This window comes from Columba livia, chromosome 15 (genome assembly GCF_036013475.1).
Source record: "Columba livia isolate bColLiv1 breed racing homer chromosome 15, bColLiv1.pat.W.v2, whole genome shotgun sequence".
Classification (NCBI taxonomy): Eukaryota; Metazoa; Chordata; class Aves; order Columbiformes; family Columbidae; genus Columba; species Columba livia.
The window spans coordinates 8325140-8352427 of NC_088616.1; the positions used below are offsets into that span (position 1 = coordinate 8325140).

Here is a 27288-nt window from a genome sequence, read left to right on the forward strand (position 1 = left end):
AGTGATGTAATCCAAGATGAATACTTCTAACACAATGAAGGAAAAATGTTTTTGAGAAATTCTAAAAAATGCCTTGATATCTCTCTGTAACACAACAACACACGTATGTCTAAAAGAGGAGTCTCCTGTGATGCTGAGTGACTGAGATGCAATCTGCCCCTAAATACACAGAATTTACTTAGAATATCCTTCACAAGAGGCTGGCCAGGATTTTCAATGACTGTTCTATGATAGAAATATTGATGGCACTTTCCATATTTATAAGAGTCAACAGTGAAACAGAAGAGGATAAAACAGATGCAGTCTCAGACACATCTCTTCCATCTTCAGATCTTGTTGACCTTTTGCTATCAGAAGCTAAAGAACTGTTAACGCAAATCCTCTCCAACAAGGACGGTAAGCACTACATTAACTGGAGAAACCTGAATCCTAACAAGTCCCAAAGATTTCTGTTAGTGTTATTTGCAGTTTCCACCACCTTACATATTTTTTGCCATACCAGTTAAGCCTCCCATACATGTATCTGATTCCCTCATGCTAACCAAGATGTAAATGCCCTCCCTGTATCCATGTGACTCATTTTTGAATCTGAAGTGCAGACTTGCAGTGTAAGGAGTCAAAGGGTGTGACTTGTGCCCAGGGACAGAGGAAAGGCATTTATCCAGGGGAAAAAAATGAATAGGCAGGAAGATGGTTTCAGAGAATTGTAGAAATGCTGGTTCAGAAGGACTGCTGGAGATCAGGAGTCAAACCTTCTGCTCCAGGTAGGACCATCACACTAGACATGATCTCCAGTGGGTTTAGCCAGCTGTGCTTTCAGCCTCCAGGAATGGGGACCCACAGCCTCCCTGGATAATGTGTTCCCAAGCTGCTTTACGCTCTGTGAAAAAGATTTTCCTAGACTCTAGTCTGAACTCCCCCAGGTGCAATCTGTGGCCACTGCCCCCAGTTATATTGTCTGCCATTGCCGAGAGGACTCTGGCTCTGACATCCTTCTCATTATCCCTGAAGCAGGAGTGGGTGCTGCAAGATCACCTCGCAGCCTCCTCTTTGCCAGGCTAAACAAGCCCAGCTCCCGCAGCCCCCCCAGCCTCCCCTCACAGGTTACGAGCCCCAGGGCTCCCTTTGCTGGACCCCGTCCAGTTTCTCAATAGCTTTGAACCAGGGATCCAAACCTTTGTTATACCATCCAGGTACTACTACAGTAATGCTGAGTCAAGGGGAAAAGTAATTTAGCTGTTTCCTCTGCATACAAGTCAGCCCAGACCCCCTCCCACTCACATGGCTGTGGATGGGAGAACATTAGACAAAAGGCATCAAGCTCCATGGGAGTCTGAATTCACTTTCCCAGCCTGAGATGCTGAGCATATTCCATGAGCCATAAATGTTTCTTGGCAGCAGTGATGTGACCCCTCTTGCCTGTTTCCATACAGAAAGAGAGTTAATGATCTTCTCCATGTCACGATCAGGTGAGCGTACAGCCCCAAATAGGTACCCAGTCTTTACTCTTTTATGTTATTCACCAACTAAACATGTCATGGTCCAGCATTGTCTTTGTCTCGAAGCACAAGACACAAGGAATATAATTGCAGCCTTTAAAGAGCACCTATGATATATGAGCACGTCAGCATTTCCAGAGTTCCAGCATCATTTAAATGAGCATTATCATAATGTAGCAGTGCTACTTGCATTGGGCATGTGTTCTAACCCTTCACTTATACTTGGCTGTGTGCTTACATTTGCAGCTCTGCCGTGTGACAGGGACCAGTGCCTGCCTGCTGAAGGAATCCCAAATTACAAGGAGTAGGTGTCAAAACTGCAGTGGTCTCTAATTTTGACAATACACATACTAAAAATTCCTGTTTGTTTTGTTGGGGTTTTTTTAATCATTTTTTTTTCCTTGACAACTTTAAACCATGTAATCTAGCAGAGGCCGCCAGATGGCCATGACAGAAAAATATGTCCCTTACTAGACAGCAAGAGACTTCCCACCCCACACAGTGAAGTATAGTGTGAATTCCTGGATCGCTCTCTTTTTCTTTTTTTATTTCCTAAAAGCATTTCCTAAAATGTTCTTTTTTCTCCAGGCCAAATGGGAATTTATGGCTTGTCTAGCTGGCATTTTTATAGACTGTTGTGTGTTCTGAATAAGGAAAAAAGCATCACTCAATGTGTTAAACTTTTATGTTGTGGTATTAAGATGCTGTGAAGTCCCAGCCAAGGAGAGCAGGACAACATGTCTTTGTTTGGAACTTCAGTATCTTAAGAATTTCCCTAAATCCTCTTAAATGGCTTATATTTAACAGAGCCATGTCCTAAAGACATCTGCTGCAAGGGCACTTTGAGACCTAGATGTCTCCTACCACTGTCTTAACTGATCACCTTAACTCAACCTGAAGATGTGACAGCAGAGGTTTTTAGTTAGGCACAAAGTAGACATTTTCAAACCACAATTTCGAGGTTATGAAAAGCATTTTCAGACAAACCAGATGGCCCCCACAATCCATTAGCCCTGCAAGATCTGTGGCCTCTTCTTTCCTAACTAACCAATGTCATCATCCCGTTATCCTCTGTGTCCTTCTCCTAAACTATGTAAAACATATTTCTCATTTTCAGCCACCTTCATCAGAAGACCACGTGGCCCCCTCCTCCAAGCCAGACCAAGAGCGATCAACCGCAGCCACCAAGTCCAACCAAGGAACTGCCGAAGAAGCCTACATAAACCTCCCACGGCTTGCTTGTGCTGCCTGTCCATAACACAGCTGCTGTGGTGCTGGGAGATGGGAAGGACATGCCACGGGAGCTTCAGCCTCCAGGCAAACCAGACTGAGAAACAAGCTTTCTAACATGAAACTAATTCTTCCAAACTACCCAAGACTTTTTCAGCAACCTCCCCTGTGCGTCTACCTCTGAGTTATCATACGCGGCTATTTGCTCATGGTTTTGCAGCTTTATAGGAAAAAAAAATCTCAAGAGGCTACAAGGGCCTGGATTTCACTGGCAGCCTTTTAGAGCTTGTGTCCTGGGTAGTATGAGGAGCATGAACTTAACCAAGGGACTCAGGGGTCTCCAATAGATTCTTTTTGGTATTTCATCTGAAGAACCAAAGTGTGTTTAGTGACTGTAATCAAAGCAGCTTAATCTGTAGCATCCTAGCTGTCTTGGGATAGGTACTTCTCTTTTTATTCTTTTTGTATAGCTTATCCCAGCTGCCAAGCTTCAAATGGGAAGTACCAGCTCAGCTAGTTGTTCGGCAAAGAGCGCAGAGAGAGCCAGCCGTATGCTGCCACTGATGATGTACTGCTGAATGCCAAGCACTCCCTGGAACACAAGAGAGGACATAGTGAACATATTTCAATAAAGGCCCATGGTGTCACTTGGAAATTAGATACAGATCATGCAAGATTGTATGTGGATAGCGACAAATGGGCTAGACATCCAAGATGAACACAAGGTCTGGAAAATAAAATGGAAACACTGCTCACAAGCTGTTTGCTTTCTGGGTTATGATTGCAGTTGCTGTGTTCAGAGTCTCTGAGACAAATACCTACCTGGGCCCTTTTTTCTCCCCTCTTATTTTGGCAGCTGGTAACAAGATGCCTTGAGAAGATGCAGAAAAATTCGGTGTGTTCTAGCTTTTACACAAAATTGTCACAATTATTTCAAATCTCATTTGTGAGTCCTTTATAGCCTAAAATAAAGGCTTAGGAAAAATCGTGACCCTCACCAGTATCTACTGTACTCAAAGATACCACTGAACCGCTAAGAAAGTAACTGTGTGGAGGATCAACCACTCTGAAGTTTTGGTTAAACTTAATTTCATAGCTCAGGGTAAATTAAATCTTTTGAATGCATGTCTCAGAATATAAATTAAAGGGCTTCTTTTAAAAGGAATCATAATTCTTTAGACCACTCACAAGGATTATTCCCAGAAAATAATACTTTCAAAAAATATTAATCTTAGGATATTCTATGGTTAACAGCTTGTTTCTTGGTGCTCTCTGTTTTGATGGAATGGTAGTAAATACTGGTGTTACTTGTGGGTTTAGCCCCCCTATGGCTTGGTTGTCCTCTCATGAGACAGGACAAAGCTGCAAGAAGACAGGTAAGAGGTTCACAGAGCAAAATCCAGTCTCACCAGTTTGGCCTACCCCATCTCTAGAAAAACATCTCCAGTTCCCCTGCTCCCGGCAGTGTGTCTTCAAAAACATTTGGCTGGAGGTGGCATCTCAGGAACACGTCTCCAGCTACTGCTGGCCAAACTCGCCAGAGAACAGTACAAACAAGGTTTTGGGAAGCAGCAGGTCTTCAGCTGTGCTCTATCATTACATGTACCAAAAGACAATTGAGGAACCTAGTAGAAAAGGAATGAGTTATGGGGAAAACTGAACTATTTAGGCCAAACTTTAATCTTGTGGAAGTCAACAGGAGTTTTGCTACCAACTCCAAGAATCATGGAATTTTCTTAAAATGCTGCTATTGAGCTGCCACCTCCCCGAGTGCTGGAACCAGCTATGGGACCAGCTATGTGATCTGAAAGAGAATATAATTGATGCTGCTTCCATAGTGATTTGTATTTTCATGTCCCAAGAAAGACGACTTTCTATAGAAGTATCACAGTGAGTGGGGGCTTGGATGAGACAAGCCTGACAAAGCACAAACATTGTGCGGTTGATACAACACATGGCAAAGGGTGGAACCAGCGAGATGCTGATCCAGGGATGCTGTATTTTGTGTATCCCGAGCTGTCTGCTTGCAAAAGAGCTGCAAAGTTACCAACCTGTTAAAAAGCCCAGACAGTTCTGTGCTCTCAGCTTACTGGCAACCTCTTTGGAAAAGAAATCCTCCAGGTTCCTATCAGCCACTGGACACCCTTGCATGAAGCAAGGATTGAGTATTGTGTGCTGCCCAAAGCAGTCACATTTCTTAGCTGGTTTCCATTGTTTTCTTTGAATTTATCATGCTCCTTTTGCCTTTGCTTCAAGCACAGAAAACTTTCCGTTCTCTATTAATAGTGTTGTTACTAACTGCTACCTTTTCAGAGCAATGTTGAAAGCTAAGATATGACAAGAGTTGTGCTCCTGGGGGTGATGTTGACTTTGGTGACCCAGAATAACAAACCTGCGTCATGCTTTACTCCCAGGCAAGTGGAATTAGGCAGAACTCAGCAAGTCACAGGGTGACGTCTCCTCACAGAGCTACCAAGAGGCAAAAAGGAAAATGCGTAAAGGAACAAACAGCACATAAAGAGAAGTCACAAAATAAGTCATTAAAACAGGATACATTTTATTTAGGCAAGGCCTGTCTAGCACTCTTGCAAAAAGCTGACTTCTATATTAATTTGCAATATTAAGGCTCGCATGTAAGATTGTGGAAATGTGCTGCTGTAACAACATGCTGCATCTGTCTAAGAGAGTCCCAGTGTGATTGAACAGAAATAAGGAGGAGAAGAAGAAATATTTCAGATAAAAATGAGACCTGTATTGTATCAGTTCCCAAGTAGATGAAGTGGAAAACAGCAAGTATTTTATGAGCCACCAGAGAAAATGCAAACAGTCCCTGTAAATGGACATAATAGTGTTGGACATAGTGTGTTCAACACATTACTGTGTATAAAGTCATAAAGCTGAATTTAAAGAGCATCAGCATGGTCAGCTGTTGACCTGGAAGCTTCGGGGGTTGAATATCACTGATGTAATGGCTTATTTTGTATTTTTCTTATGCAAAGCAGAAATTCAGTTGTTAACTGTTGGTGGGTCAGAAGCTGGGAGACCTCTTTCCCTGACAAAATAAAAGAAGACAAGATATTACTATCTAACTATTTTAACAGCTACAGAAGAGGTGGAGGTTGGGCAGGTAGCCACCTGGGCATTATCTTGAAAGGTAAATGTAGCAAAGAGCCATTAGCAGAGTGTTTATCTGCAGGCTGATGGGTAAGGTAACTGAATCTGCTGTAAATGTGCTGGACAAGAGCTCATTAGATCTCCTGTTTCGTCTCTGCCAGTGATCTCTGCCATCTCACTGTGTGACCTTGGGCAGCACATTTCATCTCAGTTTTGCACCAGAAAAAACGGGACTGGCAGTATCAGCTTTCTGAGTAGCAAGGGGAAGGCAAAGCCCTGGGGACCCAGAGGATGTGCGGCACAAGCTTCTGGCACAAAAGGACCTGGCAAATGGTGTGGTATGATGTGCTGCTGATCTGCACTTTCTGTGAAAAAAAAAAAAGCCTCAATATTTTAACTTTTGCTGGGTCTCAAAACAACAGATCCAACTTTTGCTTAGCTTTTGTGGAAGAGGGCTAGGTTAAGTGCTAAGAAGTTTCTCTAGAGAGAAGCAGAGGCGAAAGCTGTCCCTGGGCCCTGCTGTGGAGCAGACTGGTGTGGCTGTTCCCAGCACTGAAGGCTGCAGGGGTTCCTCCTTCTCCCAGCTCCACTCAGTGACACGGGCTGGACTGACGCCCAGTTCTAGAGAGTGGAAATGCGCTTCCACAATGCTTTAAATATGGCTCTAAAAAGCAGGTGAACTTTGCTGCTGAAATTTTAAAGAGACTCTTTAATGTTTAAACAATGCTGATTTTCTAAGGGTTGTTGAACACGTGTGAAAAAGGGCTGGAAAGCACCTCAGCGTGACAAGGCAGAAAGGGCTCAGCTGGCTGGGTGATGTTTCTGTTACACCGTGATCCTCCTCCTGCACAGGGCTGAGTCTACCCCAGCACCTCCAAGACAGACCACAGAAGTTTTTGGCCTTGCTGACTACAGCGTTGCCACAAACCTCCTTTGCAGCTTCTTCAGAGGTCGGCTGCTGTCATAATTAGGTAAATAGCAATAACAATACTATGAACAATCCCTACAGGCTTTTTTCTGCACGTGATGCACCAGCTCACTCGAATTTCTCTTGAGTTTTTCAAATTTACGCCCACAGATGAGGCATGAAAGTTGAGAGGAAGAGAGAGTTTGCAGTGAAAAGCCCTTGCGGATGGGGGAAGTGGAAGCTGAGCATTATCTCCACAGCAGACATTCTTCCTGGCAGACGTTCTCCTTTCTAACTGCAGAGACTGGCAGGAGTTCCTGGGCTGGGCTGTTATGGGGTGAGAACTTATTTCTGAGCAGCTCCCATGAGAAATACTGAGGGCTGAATGCCAGCACTCGAGGCAAGAGCCCAGGCTGGGTGGGTGGAAAGACAGCAAGAGACTTCATGGCCCTTGGGAACGCCAGGGCAGTTGCCTCTGCAGGGGAACAAAGCAGTCTACCAACACTGGAAAATGCCAAGGTGACCTTCTGGTGGCAGGAGAAAATGTATGTCAGAAAATGGGAATTATAGTCAGGACTGCCCAGCCAAGGAAAGGATGGGATGATACTCACCAAAATTTTAAACAGCTTTTATAACAAAAGGAAAATTGCTGCTACTAGGTCATGAAGTAGTAATGGGCTGCTCTAAGCTTTGTAGCAAGAGGGTGGAAACTATTTTTTTTTTTTCTGTTTTCTCTGAGGAAATTTAACTATGATTGAGGAATGAGAGAGAAATACCATTTCTCTGAAAAAAAAAAAAAAAAAAGAAAAAAGTTGCATTCTGAATGGGAAAAGACAACATTTATTTATAAAGTCAATGTAGATGTTGCAGGTCTTGGATATCTTTGGAGCTTTTGATGCCCGGCTGTTCTGCGAAGGCCTCTAGGAAGAGCTGCCTGCTCTGACTCCACAGGCTGCAGCCTTGAGCACTTTGACGTTTGATGGCTCTGTGGGCTCGTTGTTTACAGAGCAGTGTCAGGCTGGTCCCCTCAGTTTCAGATAGCAGAACATTTCAGGAAATATTGCTGATCAAAAGTAGGACCACAGCTTCCTGAAACGCCTGCCTAGATAAGGGGATGCTCTACAGCTAGAAACAATCAGGAGACAGAAAAAGCAGCAGTAAATGTGTGTTATTTTTAAATAATGTCACTCAAAGTGGCAGCTGGTCCCTAGGGAGATCTCAAAAGGAGGCTTTGAAGGTGAAAAACATTCCCAGACTAGTCTCCCACATCCCTCTCCTCCACCATTTCTTGGTGCCACATGCTCCTCCTGCCCCAGGACCATGTGTCTCTCAGCAGCTGTCTCTTCTACCTCAAAGTGTTTGCACATCTTTTCCTCCAGTAGAACCGTGTCCCCAAGCACCCACACTAGATAGCGACAATTATCTGAAACAGCCTCATGGTTTCACAAACAGGGTCCACTCTCAGCACGCACCCCAAAGCACAACACAAGCGTCATCTCCCCAAGCTTCATGAAGCAATGTGCAGTTTTTCAAAGACAGTGGAAGACAAAAAAGGCTGAGAGGTGCGAATGCACCCCGGTGTCCTCCTCAACACCACTTAGCTGGATGATTGCCTTTTATCTTGTCAGAATTCACTTATGGGAATGTTTGCTCAAAGTGTGAGCTTGTAGTTGTGTAATGAGTCACGTAATGAACCAAGCCTCCACACAGTGCAATGGTAAGAGTTCAAGGACTGAGCTAAGTATCTCAGACCGCCCTAAGGTTGCAGGGTAAGGTCTTGTTTGGGAGCTGTGGTTCAGCCTAGAATCATACAATAATTGAATCATTTTGGTTGGAAGAGACCCTCAAGATCACTGAGTCCAACTCTAACCTAACTCTGGCACTAAACCATGTCCCAAAGAACCTCATCTAAATGCCTTTTACACCCCTCCAGGGATGGTGCCTCCACCACTTCCCTAGGCAGCCTGTTCCAGTGCCTGACAGCCCCTTCCGTGAATACATTTTTCCTAATGTCCAATCTAAACCTCTCCTGGAGCAACTTGAGGCCATTTCCTCTCATTCTATCACTTGTTACTTGGGAGAACAGACCAACACCCATGATGCTCCAACCTCCTTTCAGGCAGTTGCAGAGAGCAGTAAGTTCTCCCCTCAGCTCCTGTTCTCCAGCTGAACCCCCAGGTCCCTCAGCCGCTCCCATCACACTTGTGCTCCAGACCCTCAGCAGCTTCGTCCCAGCCCAGATCCCAAGTGGATTCCTCCTCCTCAATGGTGCCTGTTTGGGAAGCTCTGTCTGCAGGCCACAATCACGCATTTTTTTAAGGCAGGGCACAGTCATGAATTAAACTCCTCCATGGCTGCTGAGTTAGCCTGGTTTGGCTTGCTAGGCCAGGCCCATGGCACCAGCCTAACGGACGGCGAGCAGGAAAGCCTGCGCTAAACCTGCTGCAAGATCCCTGGGCAGCCTGGCCGCGCTCTGCCAGCTGTTCCCGCCCGGCGCTCCCACCCGGGCCGCCGAGCCCCCCGGGACCGACACACCGCGCCGAGGCCACCAACATGGCTGCGTGCGGCGCACGTGCGCGGGGGCGGGGCCACCGCGTGTGCCCCCCCTCCCCGCAGCACAATGGACAGCGCTCTGCGCCGCCGCGCGGGGTGGGGTGGGGCTTGCGGCGGGGCGGGGCTGGGGCGCGCGGCGGTTGAAGCGGCGCGTGGAGCCGGCGGCGCAGCGCAGGCGAGCGGGGGCCGCCGCGCTCGGTCATGGGCCCGGCCGGGCTCCGCCGTGCCCGCGGTGAGGAGACGTGGGGGCGGGAGGGCAGGGGGGAGGAGACCGCACTGGATTCCCCCTTCTCCGGGGGTCCTTCGGGGCAGTCGTGTGAGGGAGGGGGCGCGGGGGGCTGAGGGGCGACCGCTGTGCCTCGCTCTGTGCCCGGGCCCTTCGTGCGGCGGAGCTGTGGGACTGTGAGGGGGTCGGTGAGCGGGTGTGTGTGGGTGCCGGGAGCCGTGCGCTCTGGGAAACCGAGAGGGAAATTTTAGTCATAATCCTGCGGGGATTAGAGAGGGATCGGGTAGAAACCTGAGCGGCGGTGAGCGGCAGGCGCGGGCTGGCGGCTGCCTGAGGGTCGCTTCGAGTTTACTTAAAAAGAAAATAATAAAAAAAAAAAAAATCAACGTTTTTAAAGTTTGTTGGTTACTGTCCTACTCGGAGAAAGTTGGGCAAACGCTGGGTCTCCTCTCACGGAAGGCTGGCGGTGGTTTGCTTCAGATCCCGGCGCCTTTTGTGTGCTATCCCCTGCTGAGCTCTCCGGGGTCTGAAACGTGAAAGAAAAACCCAAACACACACACACACCAACCAACCAGCAAAACCTGCCCCGAAGTATTTATAAGCTCAAAGGCTGACCTTTGTAAATTGCTACTAAATGTATTGATGTATTTGGGCCAGCTTCTGTGTAAAATCCTACTGGCTTTAGAGCAGGGTTAAACCAAGCATGTGCTGTCCTCTGGGTCACTTGGTTTAACTCCTTCAAGCAGTAAAATCAGCTTTGGGCCAGTGTGAAGGGGGTTGTGTTGACCTCAGTGCTTGTCTGTTGGGGCTAATGAGTGTGCCTGTGTACAGCAAACCTGTGTGTGGAGAAAACTTGACTCTGAATTTCACTCAGGGCAAGCTGAAATGGTTTCATGCTGGTGCTTTGTTGCACTTTCAAGGAACCTGCTGACTGGACCTGCTCTTGTTTTTCATGTTAAGCAGAAGCAGTTCTCCATTCTTATGTTGAACTTCAGTGTTGAGCTACTGACCATAGTGTTGATGGATAAAATGGCATGGATAAAATGGCATAGTATAAAATGGCATAGTCTTATGGAGTAACAAGGTGAGGCATGAGGAACTTTCCTTCAAGAAAGCTTATCTATTAGTGCAGGTTGGGAAATGCCAGGGGTTTGTATGTGGCTGTGTGTAAAAGGTCAGTGGTGGTTCTTTGGAGAGAAAATTAACTTAGGAAATGAGGATGTGGAAGTATTAGGCATGAAGCTTTTTTTGATACATACATGGAAGAAACTGATAGCTTTACAAGGCTTTGAGAGCAGAATGCTGTACACTCTTCCTTTTTCTTCTTCCTCTCTCAGCCAAAGAGACTGTTCCTTATTCTGTTGTGAAGAATATGCAATTGTTGTTTGAATGTTTGTGCTACCTGTCTTTGATCGTAATCCACACCAGGACTCCAGGCATCTCTGCAAGGTGTATGGAGTGGTGGCCAGGCTCCACAGCAGTGTGCTGGCTTGCAGCTCTCCGTGCTGCTTCACCCCTGCACCACAGGTGTTTCTCAGGGGTAAGATGAGGTCCTGCCTGAGAAGATGTGTACTTCTAAAAGATGGCAAAGGCTTATACTGGTACTGTTCTACTGTGAGGCTTCCTTATATCAAGCTATGAATGACTTGCTCTCAAGCTTTTATGAGAAAGAGCTAATAAATAGCCTACAGTTTGGTACCCTCTTATTATGCATGTAAAGCATCAGCTACTGTGTCAACATCTACCTGAGTGGAAGGGATTTCAGGTAGAGGAAATGTCACACACCTTTCTCTTCACTGTGCTCTAGAAGGGAGGAAGAAAGGCTACAGCCCTGCAGAGTCCCCCTTTTTCTAACTGGAAATATCAGCATAGCTGGGTGCTGCAGCTGGCTTTCACATGTTGTAAGTGTATTTGAGGAAGTCTGGAATTCTGCTGTTTTCAGCAGTTCTTTGTCGAAAACAAAACAAAACAAATGCTCAGTTGTTCTCTTCCAGCTGAGAAGAAGCCACCACAGGTGGGAGAAGTTAATAAAGTCACTTGCTGCCGAGTTTCACTGTCCAACAGTCAGCTCTAATGTAGAAAAAGCTGCATGAGTTCATTCTAGCCTGGATGAGAAGCAAGGTTTGGGGGTTTTGATTCAGGGCTTTGTGTGTATTTAATATATAAACTCGGTTTCTGATTTCCAGCTATCTGGCTGTATTCTGTCAAGCAAGCCTTTCCTACAAGTAATAGAATAAAAGTTAAGCATGTGGAAAATCCCTCAGGTACATAGTGGATGATTCTAAATAACACGGAAACATGTAGTTAATATCCCTGCTTCCTTCCCTTTGCTGTGTGTGTGGTGATGTGTATTCCTTGTGGGAGCTTGGCTAAATGTAACAGTAGCATTGCATGCTGTGTGTACACCACTTCGTGTTAGGAATTTGCCATTTCTCTGAAATGCTACTACAGTTACAGCCAGGAAATGCATGTGCCATCAGGGGTTCTTATCCTTCTATTTTGTGCCCCCTTCCCTGCCCTCCTTCCCCTGGTACAGTGCCAGCTGGTGTATCTCAAGCTTATAATTAACTCTCTGCCTTCTAGGGTTTGGTTCCTCTGTGAATAGCTGTGTGGGCTGTAGCACAGGGGGGTAGGGTACGTGGGCCAGCTGGACCCTGCAGGGAGCTGCAGGCTGCTGAGGCTCCGTGCTGTTGGCACTGCTGTCACTGTGTCACGGGATTCTTTGTCAAATGCGGTCACTACTGCTGTTTTCTGTGTTCAGGTGTGCAATAGTTGAAACACTTTTAATATCTAATTGGGGTGGTTAAAGTGATTATTAGCTAGATACGTTGCTTCAATGCATTGGCAGCTCCAGCCTCTCTGAATTTTTACAAACTGTGCTGGGCTTGGCCAGCTGAAGTCACTCTCTTCCTTGGTGTTACCTCGTAAATGGCTACAGCTCTGCCACAGGCTGGGGTTTCTGAGTGGTTGAGCTGCAGTTAGGGAGTTGCTGCTCTTCAGCTGAGCTGAGTTTCCCAGTATGTGCTTTTAGCCAGATGCAAATACAAAGTAGAGCATGTAGGCTGGGCCACTGTAGAGGCTGAAGTGGTATGATGAGTGTTTAAGGAGCAGACACATTCTCTAGTTTCTTTCTGGTATTCTTTACAAGGGGGTTGTGAACATATCTGAGTGGAGTACATGAGGTGACTTTAAAAACATGTCTGTCTTTTTGGTTCTAAAGCCCTATGAGGATGCATGTATTTAGCCAATATGACCCAGCTGCACAGCAGCAGCACCGTATGTCATTATCAGCGCTGATCATCCATCTGTATACTCTGAGTAGCTACTTTTCACTGCCTCTTCTGATTTTTTTTTTTTTTTTTTTTTTTCAGGAGTTATAACTGGAGTCCCTCTTGCTCTGAGAAGCAAAATGACTGTCTTGCAGCTCTGTTTTGAGGAGAGGATGTAGAATGTCTGCCACTGCACTTTCCCCAAGGTATGAAAGGTTTCTCAGGTGGGTGGGAGTTATCAGCTGTCTTCCATGGTTGTAATAGTCACTGGCTCTTTTCCACAAACTTCTCTCAACTAGAGAAGTATGGGGCAGTAAACCTGTGGCAATAAGGTATTGCAGCTGCTCAGGAACCACAGATGTGTCCAAGCAGCATGGTTAATGCTGTTGAACTACAGTTTGTGCCATCCTGTTGTTCTGTTGCTGGTGACTTTGTTTCTGAGCTGTGGGTGATTTAGACTGGTTGGTCTGTCCTGAGACTTCCTCCTGTGGAGGTCCCTGATCCTCTCCTACAGAGATGCAGGAATTCCCGATTTAGCAGGCGAGGTCAAAACTGGGAGCAAGATAACAGCTAAATATGTTTGACGAGGCTTCTCTTGCTATATTTGCACTTACTTGGAAGGTTCCTGTGCAGCCTAGGTATCGCGCTTGCATAATCATATTACAGCATTGCATTACAAGGTGCCCCATGCCTCTTGGCTCGGGTATCTGATACCTGATAGGAGCCCGGGCTTCCTGGGTGTTTACTTTTCCCTGCTCTGCTCACTTCAGTTGGAGTTGGATGCTCTGCTGATGCATTGTCTCTGCATTTACTTGTTCTGCGTGGACTGGCTTTTAGTACCATTAAGACTACTAGAGATCCAGCAAGTCCTGAACATTGCTTCTTGGGTAACGTGATCCTCTGCAGAGTAACTTCTACAAAGGTACTTTAAGTCTTTTTTCTTTCCCCCCCCCTCTCCCTTGCTTAGATTTTACTGTACAGTGGCATTTTGCGGCAGTCTTTCTGAGGGAGAATCTACTGCTCTTTGCCTTCTAGTTCATGTTTCATCTCCATTTTTGGGCTTAAAATGTCAACGATAAGTTGTCTTAATGCCTTGACTGTTGAGTTCAGTGCTACACTGCGTCATGTTGCCGAGGGCTGTGTCTGCTCAGCAGTGGAATTTGAGTGGGGTGGAATCAGCAAAGTGTATCAGACCAGCCGTTCAGTTTCTTGCGTTTCTGATGTTCATGGATGGTATTAATGGGAGTGATATAAAGATACTGAAAGGAATTGCAGAACACAGCCTAATAACCTTTTTTTTAAATCGTTTACATACTTCCTTGAGATGCTGATTATTTATGCGTATTTGAGAGTTAAAACCCCAGCAAGAGAATCTGAGGGAGGAATCCTGATGAGAACAGTGAGAGGTGGCTAGGAGAAATGAAATGCTGAGAACTGAATTGTTTCCATTGCGTGCAGTTATTTCCTTAGTTCAGCTGGAAGCAGCGGGCATCCAGTCAGTGTGATGTGATTGCCAGCTTAGCGTCAGGCATGTTCTTTAAGCATGTAGTTTCCTTTTCCTTTCTTTTAGTGGGTTAAAACAGCTGAATGCCGCTTTGTGCACAAAAGCATTTAAAACACCAAGATATGGGAAGCCATGGAAGCTTTCCAAAAGGCTGATTTTGCATAATGATTACAAATATAATGAAGAAAAGGGAGATGTGGGGAAGAACTGCAATTTAAGCTTTGCAAAGTTCCCAAGGCAGGCTCCTTCTCCAGAGTACAATTGATTCTGGCTTTACATCTGTTTTGTGCTTTAGTTATTGTGAGTTCTGTTGGAGCTCTAAGTTGAATTTACTGTAGTAATACTAGGAAGCAGTGAAGGACGCTACTGTGTGCTGGACACACTGGTGGGGTGGGACCACAGAGACCTGCCTTTTGTTTTGCCTCTGCTTCTGACTTGCTAAGTGATTCTGGGCAAGATATTCTACTTAATATGTCTTCTCCCCTCTATTTGTGAGAAAGAGTCAAGGCTCCTAGTAAGGTCTGTCTGTGAAAATTGCTAGAATGTATTGCGGTGTTTGGTGTAAGGGATCTAAAATTTTCCAATTTCTTTCTATTACAGGTGTGTAGTAAAAATGGTGCAGAAATACCAGTCCCCAGTGCGAGTCTACAAATATCCTTTTGAGCTCGTCATGGCAGTGAGTAATACTCAGCACTTTTGTTTCTCCAGCTGTGAAGGGCTGCAACCTCAGGCCAGTGGGGGGTGGGGGACTGCGGTTTTGGCTGGCGTGTCTTTGTACCAACATCATGGATACATTGCGGGAACAAAGGTTTAGCTCACATTAGCTTTTTGTCCTTTCTTTAATTTTCCATGAAAAATAAGAATCAACGTCTCAGTATTTTAAGAGAGGTAGTTTAGTCATTAGAGGAGGAAAACAAACCAACCAACCAAAAACCCAACAAAAACAAAAAAAACCCAACCTTGTGTAATTACAAGGAAGGGAAAAATTGTGACACTCAGGTAGGCAGGGTGAGTTTGTGGCCAAAAACTGTCTTTGCCTTATCACCAAATGCTATTCAGTTTAGAATCTCTCTCGATCCGTTCCCAATCACTATTGTAGGATGTATGTATCTGGAACTTGATTCTCAATCATACCAAGATTTTTGATTTAATTAAAAACTAGTAGTCTTTGTAAAAATTGTTCTGTATGGTTCTTCCCTGTTCACCCTATGATTGAAATGTTTAGAGATCTCTCTCTAAATTTTGTGCTTTCCACAAGGGGCTTGAGGGCTGTAACTGAAGTTCATTTGCTGGTGATGTCGAAAGCTGATGTGATCATGGCAGCTTCTTTAGGTGAAGTTTAAAAGCAGTTGTGATATTCTGGACTCTGTCACTGCTCTTCAAGGTGTGAGTCAAATATCTTTCTGAAAGGTTTGCTGTTTGCATTTCAAGGGAACACTGAGCATTTGGGCATTTATTATATCTGAGATGGTTGCTCATAGACTCTTGCAAGACTTTTTGTAGTTTGCTGGGCATTCCAGTCTGTTCTAGGGATCCCATAGACTTACTGTTTGCCACTTCTAGTCTGTCGCTTTCTCCATTTTCTCTCTTCCCTGCTGAACAAGGACACTGATCTTCTTTAGTGTATTAGAGATCAGGAATGAAGATGAAAAGCTATAGTCACTTCAGGTAGCTGAAGTCATTCCCAGGAGTGGAAGGGAGAGCCTGATGTAATACACTGCATTCCTTTTGACAGTGTTGCCTCTTCTAGATTCCTGGGAAATAAGTGCCATAAGATTTGTTTTATCCCAAACAGTCTGCAGTCTTCTATTTCAGTAGTTAAAACTGGGGAAGAGATTCTTTGTTTGGCCCTAAGTGTTAATAATGGACCACAAAGGTAGCAGCTGTTCCTCAGCTGAAAGCAGGTGCCATTCACTTTGATGCTATCTGACTATTAAAATACACACTCACTTTTACAGTTGTCCCTCCCAAGTTTTCCTCCTTTTTTCTTTTCATTGTTATGTAGATATGCCATGTCTGTTAACAGCTAAGCCTTAACATGCTGTAGAAGTGCCCTAGCCAGTCTGGTGCTGATGTTTGTGGGAATTAAACTTTTCTGATCATGTTCTTTGCTCTCTCAGTGCATCCTGCATTAGAATAAGGCACCAATGCTCGTTACAAAGATACAGTTAGACTTTGCTCTCTGCATACCTCTCCGCATTCCTGTTGCCTGTATTAGCAGGATAAACCTAGCACCAGATGCCTGTCAATAGATTGGCTGCTAATATAGGAGGCTGCCTCTAGACAAATCCTTTGTAAGCTTGTTAGCAGAAGGCCTAAAGGCTGCGGTTTGATGGGTTTATTTTTCAAGTGATTTAGTTTTATTTGCTTTCAGTTTTTTCAACATGACAGAACTTAAAATTCTCTGGGATTTCAAGGCTGGGGTTGTGAATGTTATCCTTTAGGTGTTCAGCAAACTGCAATTCCCATTACCTTAGCAGAGTTATTAGTCCTCTTTCTTATGCAGATCAGGTTACTTGTCTCGGGTCACCTAGAGGACTCTGTAGTAGAGTAGGGAGCTGAATACAGACCCCTTAGTCCCACTCTAATGTCCTGTGAAAATCATGTGTTCACAGCAGGATCTGCTTTATTATGAAGACTGGCATTATAAAGTGGCAATTCAGTCTAGAGGCAGTCCATGCAGGCTGAATTGGGTGCGGGCTTTTTTATTGCATTTGATGTGTTCAGATGGAGTTTCCCATTTGTGTGGAGGCAGTGCAGATTTCGTGGAGCTGTCAGGTGCTGTCAGTTGCTGGAGGTTTTGCAGGGAGAGTGGGCGTACAGTGAAGCTGTTTTGCTCCTCAGCACATGGCATTGCTGTTAATCTGCTTCAACATAAATCTGACAGCAGCTTCCATGGCACTGGGAACCTGATATTCAGCTGCTTTCATCTTTTCCCCTCAACTGCTTTGTGTGAACCTTTGGAGTGCCGAGGTCTCATACTGTGATTAAATAGTAGGAAAGCAAAGGTCTTGTGGGTGACCTCAAGACACCTTATTTTATGAGTCTCTGTGCACCCTTCAACCTAATAGACTTGTGCTTGATTCCTCCTCTGTATAATGGAGAGGGTCATACTTCCTGTAGTGTGCTCATACTATGTCATGATATGAGCAGTGTTAGAAAAAGTACTTTTTTCCCCCAGAATCTGGGATGTTTGGGCTCCAATATAGAAAACAGTGCAAGTGCTTCATTCAGATATGAGGGCCTGAGGAACAGGGTTGTTATATACAAATGAGCCAAATGATTCATTGCTTCCTGGCCTTGTTCAGATGTATTTCCCATGACTCTTGTTGGGCCCTGCCACCAGGAAGACAGTTTATCTTCCTTGAACTAGTACAGAGTGCATGTGTGTGCTGCTCGTCCTCTAGACAGCACGGGGCTGTGCTTGACAGATGCACCAGTACTTTTACTGTTAATACCTTTGTTATTGTGTGTCTCTGGATAATTGTCTATGGATTTACACTCTGCTACATACTAATACTTCTGCAGCTTGCATTCTGGCATTTGCAGGCAGTAGATTTGACATTATCATCCAAGTCCTTGGAAGGAGGACCGCATTCCCATTCTTGCTCTCTTTGCCAGTCCTGTGCCTTTGAGGAAGTAAAAAGAAATCAGCTTACAAGGTCTCTTCTGGTCATCCAGGAGATCTGAACTTTTTTTCTCTGGTTCTGATCTTGTCTTCTGTTCAATTAGATCAGCAGGTTTGAGATTGCATCTATCTCCTAATTTAATTTTACAGCCAAGAAAATCCACAAGTATGAACATACTTTTTGTTTCTTTGTGTGGTAATTGTAGTTTTAAAGCTAGAAGTTTAACTAAAATGTTATAGATGGAAAAATCCAGAAGGAAGTTCCTGAGTATTAACTTACTTTGATGTAAATTGTTGTGAGCCTTCTCTGATGTATGGTTACAAGAACTCGATTTGGGTAAGCAAGTCCAAAATACATGATTGCACAGGAAACAGAGCTGAGAGAAGGATTGCATGTTTAATATTATTTGTTGCCAATGAATTATTAGGTTAGATGAGGTAGTTTTAGCTTGAGAGTTTTAGCTTTGAAAGTAGTAGGGAGATTTGTTCCCATTAATGTTAGCAGCGCACTCAGTCCTTCACACTTGCGATTGATGTCTGCCATTTTCACGTACTGTAAAGTATATGCTAAGTTTGCTTAGGATCATCCATAATGCTACAGATCTGAAATAATCCCCTAGGGACTCTTACAGTCTTCCATGCTTGGTGTATAGTTTGAGTTGCTGCAATAGTGGCGTAAATGAGAAACTTCATGACAGCACTTCTGTTAATTGCTTGGTCCTCTTGCCATGTGTACAATGCACTTTACGTTCAGCTCTTATTGCTACTAATAGCAATATATGGTTTCTTCTGCAAGCGAGGGGTCTTTCTGCACAGCCTGGTGCCAAGGGAATGGTAAGGATGCAGATCTGGAAAAGGGGAATGTCCAGCTTGCAGGTTTTACATCTTGAACCAAATCAAACCTTTATCACTTTACTATCTGAGATTATTTTCTGTGGAATGAAAGGTCTGCAAAACACAACACTAGTAGTTTAAAGGCTGGATTTAGTTAAAAGCTAAACAGCTATACGTATATGTGAAGATATATATATGTAACTTGACATTTAAGCTTACTGAATACAGGATGATATGCTTGCAGCCTTTGAGGGGTTTACTACTGTTATCTAAAAGTATGTCACAGTTTTGAAAAGGCAGAACAAAGATCAGACATTTGGAAGTTTGCAGTAGTATCAGCTCTTTTGGCATGTACCAGCTATACTATGTACTGAAGACCAAACTGCTCTGGAGCCCCACACATGCACAATGTGAGTCAGTGCTTCTTTCTGCTTGACCTCCTTTCTTGGTGCTGCCCACGGCATGTGTTGACACACATATGAGCAGCTGAGAGCCCGATCTCTTGAAAATGCATGCATGGACAACAGTGGTGTGTGTTCCTCGCTGCCCTGCTTGAGTGGTACTCTTCAGTCTATGGTGCTTCTGCTACCTGCAGCATTATTTTGAGATGGGGGGCAGTTTTTCCTGTGGGTGCATGTGTGGTACGCAGTCATTTCTTATTTTGAGCATCACTCAAACTCTCTAATAGATACCTTGGGTGGCAGCTTATGGTTCCCTTGCCTGCATCTGCAAGTGAAAGCTTGTCACCTGAGGTCCTGGCCTGCCACCTGTACTTCCAAGCAGCCCTGTAACTCTCTTTTCTAGTTTTAGTGGTATTTCAGTGTTCTTTGCATTTAGTTGATTTCCTACTTTATCATATTCGAAAAATAAATGGTGTATGCTTCTGTTGCTTTTGTGTGGTTTGAGTGTTGGGAGTGACAACAAACGGGGTGGCAAATTTAGTTCAGGCTACAAATGTTGCAGGTTTATTTAGAGTCAGAAATTAATTCCCGTGGAGTGAGCAGCAGAAAGTATTCTGTCTGTGTCATCTTTACTCTCTCATCCAGTAACACAGGGTTGTAGCCTATCAAGTAAACATCTGCAGTCCCTGTGTGAGATGTCTTTCTCACTTGCCTGACCCTGCTGAAGCAGTCTTGATGGCAGTCACTGCATTTGGCAGGAGTTCTCACTCTTGCCCCTGAATAGTCCACCAGCAGATCAGCTTTGACTCTGCTGTTTGCAGACTGGCAAAGCTACTTTGCAGCCACTGAAGTTTTGCTCATTTACAGCAGTTGAGGATTTGGCCCAAAGTTGCATGCAGGAGTCAAGCATTCAATACAATTAAAATCAAAATACATCACTTATTTCACAGTTGTCCCAACGTTCTTTTGTGCCAACAAAGTTGGGAGGCTTGTATGTGCAGTCTAACTGAAAACAGCTCCTTGCTATTTTAGCTGCCAGGTTTGGTTGCAGGAGAAGAAGCTCTACATACTCAAGTTGAGGTCCTGACAGCTAGACTTGCTTTCCATACAGCATTTCAAAATTTTTTTGTGCCTTTTCAGTGTCAACGTGCATTGTGTTAAAGATGTTAGATCTTAAGTAGTCTTATTTAGTGATTTCTTCCTGTTGCATTTAGCACATGGAGTGTATAAAGAATCTGCTTAAATCCTGATATATCGTGCATGCTCTCCTCTCTAATACTATGGTGTCTTAAAGGATTCAGTATTTCACTGACTGATATGGTGATGCTTTTGCAACAGCTCTGAGCCCATTTTTGCTGCGTAGGCACCACAGTGAGGCTCAAATGGATTGTGGTATACAATGGTAGCAGATAAAATGTTTGCGTGTGGTAACAGATAAAATGGTGTGTGAAAGCAGTATAATGTACAAGCAGACTGATGTCTAGCAAGAATCACGTTAGTTCTGTGGGTTTGTTTAGAGTGGCAAGTTCAATATGTGTATTCACAGCCCATCCAGGTCTCAGAAACGCTGCTGCTGCCTTGCTACACAAGATGTGCAGGTTGGCTGTCGAGGTCAATTACAGTGTGATATCTTACAGCGCATACAGCACAGAATACATTTTTGGGGGTTCCTATATACTTAATTGTAATTACAGAATGGAATCTCAATCTGGAGCTCCTAGTTGTTGTTATTGTAGTATCATCACAGGCTGGTTTTAAATAAAACTAGAATTTTAACTAAAATTTTTGATGCTGGTTTGCAGCCTCCACTTTCAGATGTGAACTCTGGAACCAGAAAAGCACTTGTTGCAGGGAGGGTGGGGTGGTTCTTGGCAGCTGGAATCTCGCTGAAGCAGCAGTGATGGTGCAGCTGGTCAGAGGGCTGTGCAGAGTAGCCAGAGACTGGAGTGGACGTCGAAGTGCCAGAGAAGAGGTTCCTGCAGTGGCCTGCTACTCATTGTGTCCTTGGATAGCCAAAGATGACACATGGTAGGGCTTTGCAGTGTGTAGGCTGTATGCCCTGTGCTTGAAAGCTCCTTTGAAGCTGCTGTGACATAGATAGTGACACAGTTTTCAGATACTATCTGAAATGGTATTTCTGGTTGGCAATGCCCTGGAGATTTAGAGAGGGTCAATGTGTAAGGGGGAAAATGTTTTTGAATAGTTACTCTTTGGTGTTCAATCCATGTCATATGTGACATGAAATGTCCTGATAGTAGTCTGAACGATAGCTAAGAAATGGATATTCCCCTACCAAACAGAATCTGTTCTCTCTGGCAGGATTGTTAGGTCTATATCCCTTGCCTCTTAAGTGCAGACAAATCATTTTTGGATGTGGATGGTCTGTCTGCAGTGATGGTCTGTGCCAGCTGTTTTAGAGAAGACAGCTTCCCTTTCTCTTCTTTTTGCCATGTTTGCCAGGTTTGTTGTGACTGTCAGAAGCTACTGGGTTAACATTTTGTGCACTTACAGAGGATCTAGTGTTGACTCAAGACGTGATGCTTCAGTGTGACTTGATGGTTTGAAATCGTGCTGTCAAGATACACTATAAATATCCCATCATCTTACTGCTGAGAAGCATTTGGCAACAAAAGTCTGAAAGTAGGGATCTCTTTGTCATCTGGGGTGACTCTTCACAGCTGTATTCATGTGTTCACTCCCTGTGCCCTGCCACCACCTCCTCTTGGTATTAAGCAGGTTGAGAGTGAGCAATAATCAGGCTGAGCAGAGAGCTGACATTTCTCTTGAGATTATTGTGGGTCGTTTTCCCTCGAGTAGAAAAATGTTTGAGTGCTGTTTACCACAGCTACTGGAAGAACTGCTTATTATTAATTCAGAGTTCTGGAGAACTGCTGGCAACATCTCCACACCTGGCCTACTTAGTGTATCTTGTGTGGATCATGCAGTTCTCTGATAGCTTTGCATTGCCACTGTTAAGACTCCATTTGCTAGGTGAAGAATGGTTTAGGAGTAGATGGTGCTGGCACCATGTGTGGATTGGAAAGAAGGTTTACAGTAATTCAAAGAGTCTTTACAGGATAGTCCCTGTTTAATCATCTTCTCCAGCTGTAACACGGAGGCTCACTGCCTAGAAGGATGAGTTGCACCTCAAGCTTAATCTGTTCAGTGCAGCCTAGTGCTGGAATGGATGAGCTCTAAAGTAAGCTATAGTTCAGTGGCACTGCAGCATAGCACAAGGAGGCACAACATAGCTGGAAGTGTCACCATTATCTAATATTCCAGTACGGACTAAAAGACTCTTCTCTTTTCTCCTTAATGTGTAGGTGCAGAAAACAAACAATAAGCTCTTGAGCAGGGACTAAAAGAGGTGAGAAAATTTAGAACCATCATCAATTGTTACTTCTCAATCAGCATAGATTTTTTTTTTTAACTGCTAAGCACAGTGATCTGCCCAAGTTTGACCCTGAGTTATGGCCAATTTGTGCAGATTCTTACAGCAGCTTCTGGCAATGATAGATTGTCCTTCCAACTAGGCATTACTTTGTAAGCCAGCCTCTTTCATTTTTGGGGTGATTCACTGAGTAGTAAGTGTGTGATGTACCACTTCATTGCTGTGTTTTGCTCATAGTCGCCTGAGATGTCTGCTTGCTTGCCCTCCTATTTCAGTGTATCTGTATCTTTCCACAGCAGCCTATGGCAAACATGTCTAACCAGCTAGCAATGGTTCCTGGATAAGGTGTTGGTTTGTAGCTCTTTGTAAAGGCCAATACGTTGTGTTGTTTGTGCTTGAACTGCTCCACCACCAAGTTTCTTCTCTCTGGTAAGCACAGGAGAACGTTGTAGCAGAATAGCTTGAATGGGATATCATCTCTCCTCAGACAGGAGATCAGGCACGCTGGTAGTTTCCTGATGTAGCTTTGTGCAGCTGCAGTGCCTGTCCTGGCTTTAGTACGTTTGCTATGTCATTCGATTGTGCCTGTATTGTAATAGACAGCTGCTGCTCCCTGAATTGTTTCTTTCACCAAAATCTGAAGAAATGAGGCCAATTATTGGTTATAGTCCAGAGACAAATAACACTGGGTCAATGTTTGTACCCTGGGTACCGTGGTCCAGTGGACTTCTCAGTGGCAGACCTTTTCCTTCTTTCCAGCCAAAGTGGTTTTTGTTTGTTTGTTGTTTGTTTGTTTGTTTTTCAGGCCCCAGAGACTCCTTTCTGCTACTCTGCAGAAGCTCTGCAGTTCCTTAAAATGAAGTTCTCTTTTCCCTGACTTCAGTGCATTTCCATACCCCAAATATTTGTTGGAACCCTCCCCTCTCCCTAATGTTCCATGTATATTTTATTTTGCAATGGTATCTGTTTTAGTGATTACAAAGCAAACGGATTGTTGTGTCTGGTGAACAGGTATGCAGACTGTGGCTCCCTTCATTAAACTTTTTTCTTAGAAGGTCATAATCTGAAAACACCTGAATCTGGAAATAGATATTTATGTATCATTAGAGCTGGTCAAAAGTTAGTCTGATTGTATCCACTTCCTACCTAAAAGTGATCTAAAAAAAAATCCAACCAACCAAACCCTAAAGACACAATGGCCATGCAGCCACTTCAGAGCATCGTTTATCAAGTAGATGATGAATGCTTTCCTGCCAGCCACTGTTCCAAAATAGCTCAGTTTGTTTCTGTATGAGTTCATGGACAGCAGCATTTAGCATGCAAGCTCTTTATATTTCCTCTGCTAAAGGATCTGCATGCTGATAGAGAGAATCCAAACCAGTTGCCCGTTGCCTGTGTGTTAGTGAGAAGCTTGAAGAGTCACCTGTCTGAGAGAGGTGAGTGGTGTGGGAAGAAAGGCAGAGCTGCTGCCCTGGGAGTTTGTATGCAGCCCCAGCACTGAGGAGGCAACATTCCCTCTAGGGTATTAAGGTATGAAGCTAGATCATCTAACAAAAACTGCCTCTTGTTGGAGCACATTGGAGCCGCTCAGGACCCAGCAGATACTGGGCTGAAGAAACTGCCATGAGCCTTGACATGTGCAGGAGAGTTTGGGTTTTGAGGCGTTTTGTTTCAAGCAGTAATTCAGTGCTTGGATGTCCCTGTTGTTTTGTGTTCCTAAGGCCTCTGTTGTGTAACTGATTTCAAGGTCACTTACTAGAAAAGTATGTTGAAACCTGCAGAGGAGAAACAGGAGTAGATGTTATACAATATCCTACTCTCTGGATTGTATAGGGAACAGCAGTGATACAGCTGTTGTCAGACTATGGGAGATTGAACTGGAGCAGGAGCACACACTGTCAATATGTGTAACACCTTGGTACCAGGAAGGTGAAGGGGTGAAGCAGGGGGATTGTAGAGGAGGGTAATTTTCCCTTTTCTCTGTGTAAATTTTTTTTGTTTTGATGCTTGTATTCCTGTGTAACTTGTTCTTGTTTGGCATCTGGCTGACCTTCAGGGCAATCTCTTCTCACAGATGCATTTCTTTGTACTGGTTACTGCGTATTTGACCAACAGTTTAGGACACTTATGTGTGGCTTCCTTGCATTGTCCTCAAAAACTCACAAGGTATTTTTGTCTGTCACAGTGTTGGTCCCATAATGTTTAGCATCAGTAAAACCACTTGGACATATCTCCCAGGGGAGTGCTGGCCAAACCTTGTTACTGCAGGGCAAAACATCAGTCAAATCTTTTGTTATTGGTTTCATAGTCAGCTGGAATTCAGTGGGGCGAGTTGGCTTGCTCGGGCTGGAGGGTTTGCAGAGGTGTGCAAAGTATTAGCTGGGTCTGCCTGTCAGCATTAATCCTGGTGGGGTTTGGAAGACGGGAGGGAGTTGCTTCCTGGAGCAATTTGTTTCATAGATATATTTGATCCTGTTCAAGACTTTTGTCACCAAAGTGGTTGTCTTAAAGCAATATTATGGATATGCGCTTAAAAGTAGCAGCACAATACTGCTGCCGTTTCTTCTGATGGAGGGACAGAGAAGTGAGACACAAATCATAGTTCCTATATACGAGTCAGTGCAGAGTTACTGCAGCAACAGGATAAAAGAGCAAATGCAGGCAGGTTAGAAGCCAAAGTATTAAATCAAGCTAATATTAAGTACTCTCTGCCTTTCATTTGACTGGGATATTCTGTCGTTCACCTCGCACTCTGCGGAATCATAGAGGAGAGAATAACAACTAGTTTTGGCAATGTTTTGGGAAAAAAGAGAATTTCTCTGCCTTGATGTCATTTAGCTTCTCTGTTGGAACAAAAAGGTACTTTGTGTTTAGATACTGATTTTGGTAAGAGAATGCTGGCTGCAAAAGATGGATTGCTCTCCTGATAGCTCAGTCTTGATCAGGCATGTTAGCAGGACAACTTTGTTGTGACTGCAGCGTGGCACTTCAGCTGTCCTTCATATGATCTCAGGCATCTTTAGCTGCTGTATTTTTAGAGTTGTTGTGCGAAGAAGAGTAGCAAAGGACTTAATATTAATGTGCGAAAAGGATTCTTTCTCAAATGTGGAAATGTTCTACCTATTTAGGTGATGGGTTTGGGCTGTTACCATAGTTACATCACCAGGGCTATGCACAGATATGTGCCTCTTTGCCCTGACCTTACTTCATCTCCAGATGTTGTTTAGCTGTCTGAAATAGCGACTGCACTCTGTTAGTAGTTTTCTTGGTCTGGGTTTTGCTAGGTTCAATGGCAGTTTATTAGAAAGCCTGTCTCCAGCTGGGTCAAGTGCATACTTAGTGGAGAAAGAAACACTTGTGTCGAGATACACTGGCTTTATCTTCAAATGGGAGCCAGAGGGGCTCCAGGTTGGCCATCGTGGTCTTTAAGTGGTGAGGAGCAGCTTACAGCTCAATATTCCTGGTGAGGCTGCTGAAGTGAGGCCTTTGGAGGGTGGCCAGAACTCCAGCTACTAGTCTGCTTGCACTTTCCTCCCGATACTACAGCAATACGATAATCTGAAATAACTTCTATTCCATTCAGAGGTCTAGGAGCAGGAGATATGGAATGTGTCCTTAAGTGCCTGAGCTATTTTAAGAGCAAGTATTATTCACAGCACCAGGGTCCATGAATATGTACAGGGGCAACCAGCCTTTGAACTGCTGTGGTAACAGAGAATGCAGCCACCCCTCAGCATGCCCATGGCACTGTGCGTGTGCTGGCAGCGGAGCTCATCTTGATCACTAGCACATTAATATTTTCTTTTGTGGGAGATAAAAATATAAATACTCATGAGGATTATGTGCTGTATAGAATGGTTGTGTCTTACGGAAGATGGGAAGATAGCAGCAGTTCATAGTGGGCAAGCTTGTCTGTGGAATGATAGCAAAAAACAGTCTTACGACCAAAATGGTGTAGCTGTCCGAGTGCAATGGGAAGAGAGCGTGGCTTCTCCTGTCACAACTGTAGTTGAATCTGGGGCTACTTGTGCAGTTTGTGCTAGTGTTGCTTCGATTATGTATTTACAATAGCATCCCAAAGTGTGAGGTATTTTTCAGAAATCTAAGGAAAACATTCCACCCTGCAAAGATTTTGCAATATAATAGAGATGGAGAAGTTAGGGAAGGAGGAGCAACGTGCATTTATGCAAGTTAGTTTTGTTTGCTGCAAGCTCTGTGGAAAGCTGGATTTTTTTTCTAGAGTTTGATAAAGAAGCTTTGGAGAAAAGGTTTTTCAGAGAGATGGGAGTTAATTAAAACAAGGAAGATTTCATAACCAGGGCAGAATTGGTTTAGAAATTGATAAATCAAGGCAAAGTGAGTAGCCAATAATTGTTGTTCTTACCCTTTATAGTCTAGGGCAACTAGAACTGTTTGACATATCACACTTTTAAGGCATAGGAGTATGCAATATTTTTAAATAGCTTCTTCATAGAGGCAATATGTCTGACTTGAGGTTTTTTTTATCTCTGGGTCAAGTCTGTAACCAGCAGAAATCAATGGAGCTGTGCTTGCTTTTCCTAGCTAAAGATTGGGTTTCTGCTGTTCAAATTATTAGCAGTCCCTTCCTAGTACTCTTTAAAAACAAGTTTTTATTTCTACTTCATGTGTGAAAGAAAAGTTATATTAAGACATGCTTAGCTTGATGACTGACATGAGTGGATGCCAGCTCTGTTCCTAACTATTTTGCTTC

The 27288-nt window shown here is 44.2% G+C and overlaps 2 protein-coding genes across 7 annotated transcripts in view; both read left to right on the forward strand.

Annotated features, from left to right (window-relative positions):
• LOC106145767 (syntaxin-binding protein 4) overlaps positions 1-3487 on the forward strand; it is a 42520-nt gene extending 39033 nt beyond the window's left edge. For all 3 annotated transcript variants that reach the window (XM_065030976.1, XM_021291963.2, XM_065030977.1), the window contains exons 20-22: positions 266-396; positions 1746-1803; positions 2617-3487. In XM_065030976.1, the coding sequence (XP_064887048.1) occupies positions 266-396; positions 1746-1803; positions 2617-2722 (295 nt within the window). In that variant the 3' untranslated portion in view covers positions 2723-3487. The remainder of the gene's footprint in view (positions 1-265; positions 397-1745; positions 1804-2616) is intronic.
• Positions 3488-9414: 5927 nt separating this feature from the next.
• The window catches only part of SEC14L5 (SEC14 like lipid binding 5), a 37998-nt gene continuing 20124 nt past the window's right edge, over positions 9415-27288 (forward strand). The window contains exons 1-4 of one of the 4 annotated variants that reach the window (XM_065030979.1): positions 9454-9535; positions 12901-13004; positions 13569-13720; positions 14903-14978. In XM_065030979.1, coding sequence (XP_064887051.1) covers positions 14916-14978 — 63 coding nt within the window. In that variant the 5' untranslated portion in view covers positions 9454-9535; positions 12901-13004; positions 13569-13720; positions 14903-14915. Of the gene's footprint in view, positions 9536-11776; positions 11794-12900; positions 13005-13568; positions 13721-14902; positions 14979-27288 lie in introns of those variants that run through there. The other 3 variants (XM_065030980.1, XM_065030978.1, XM_005505647.3) reach the window with 3 other exon arrangements.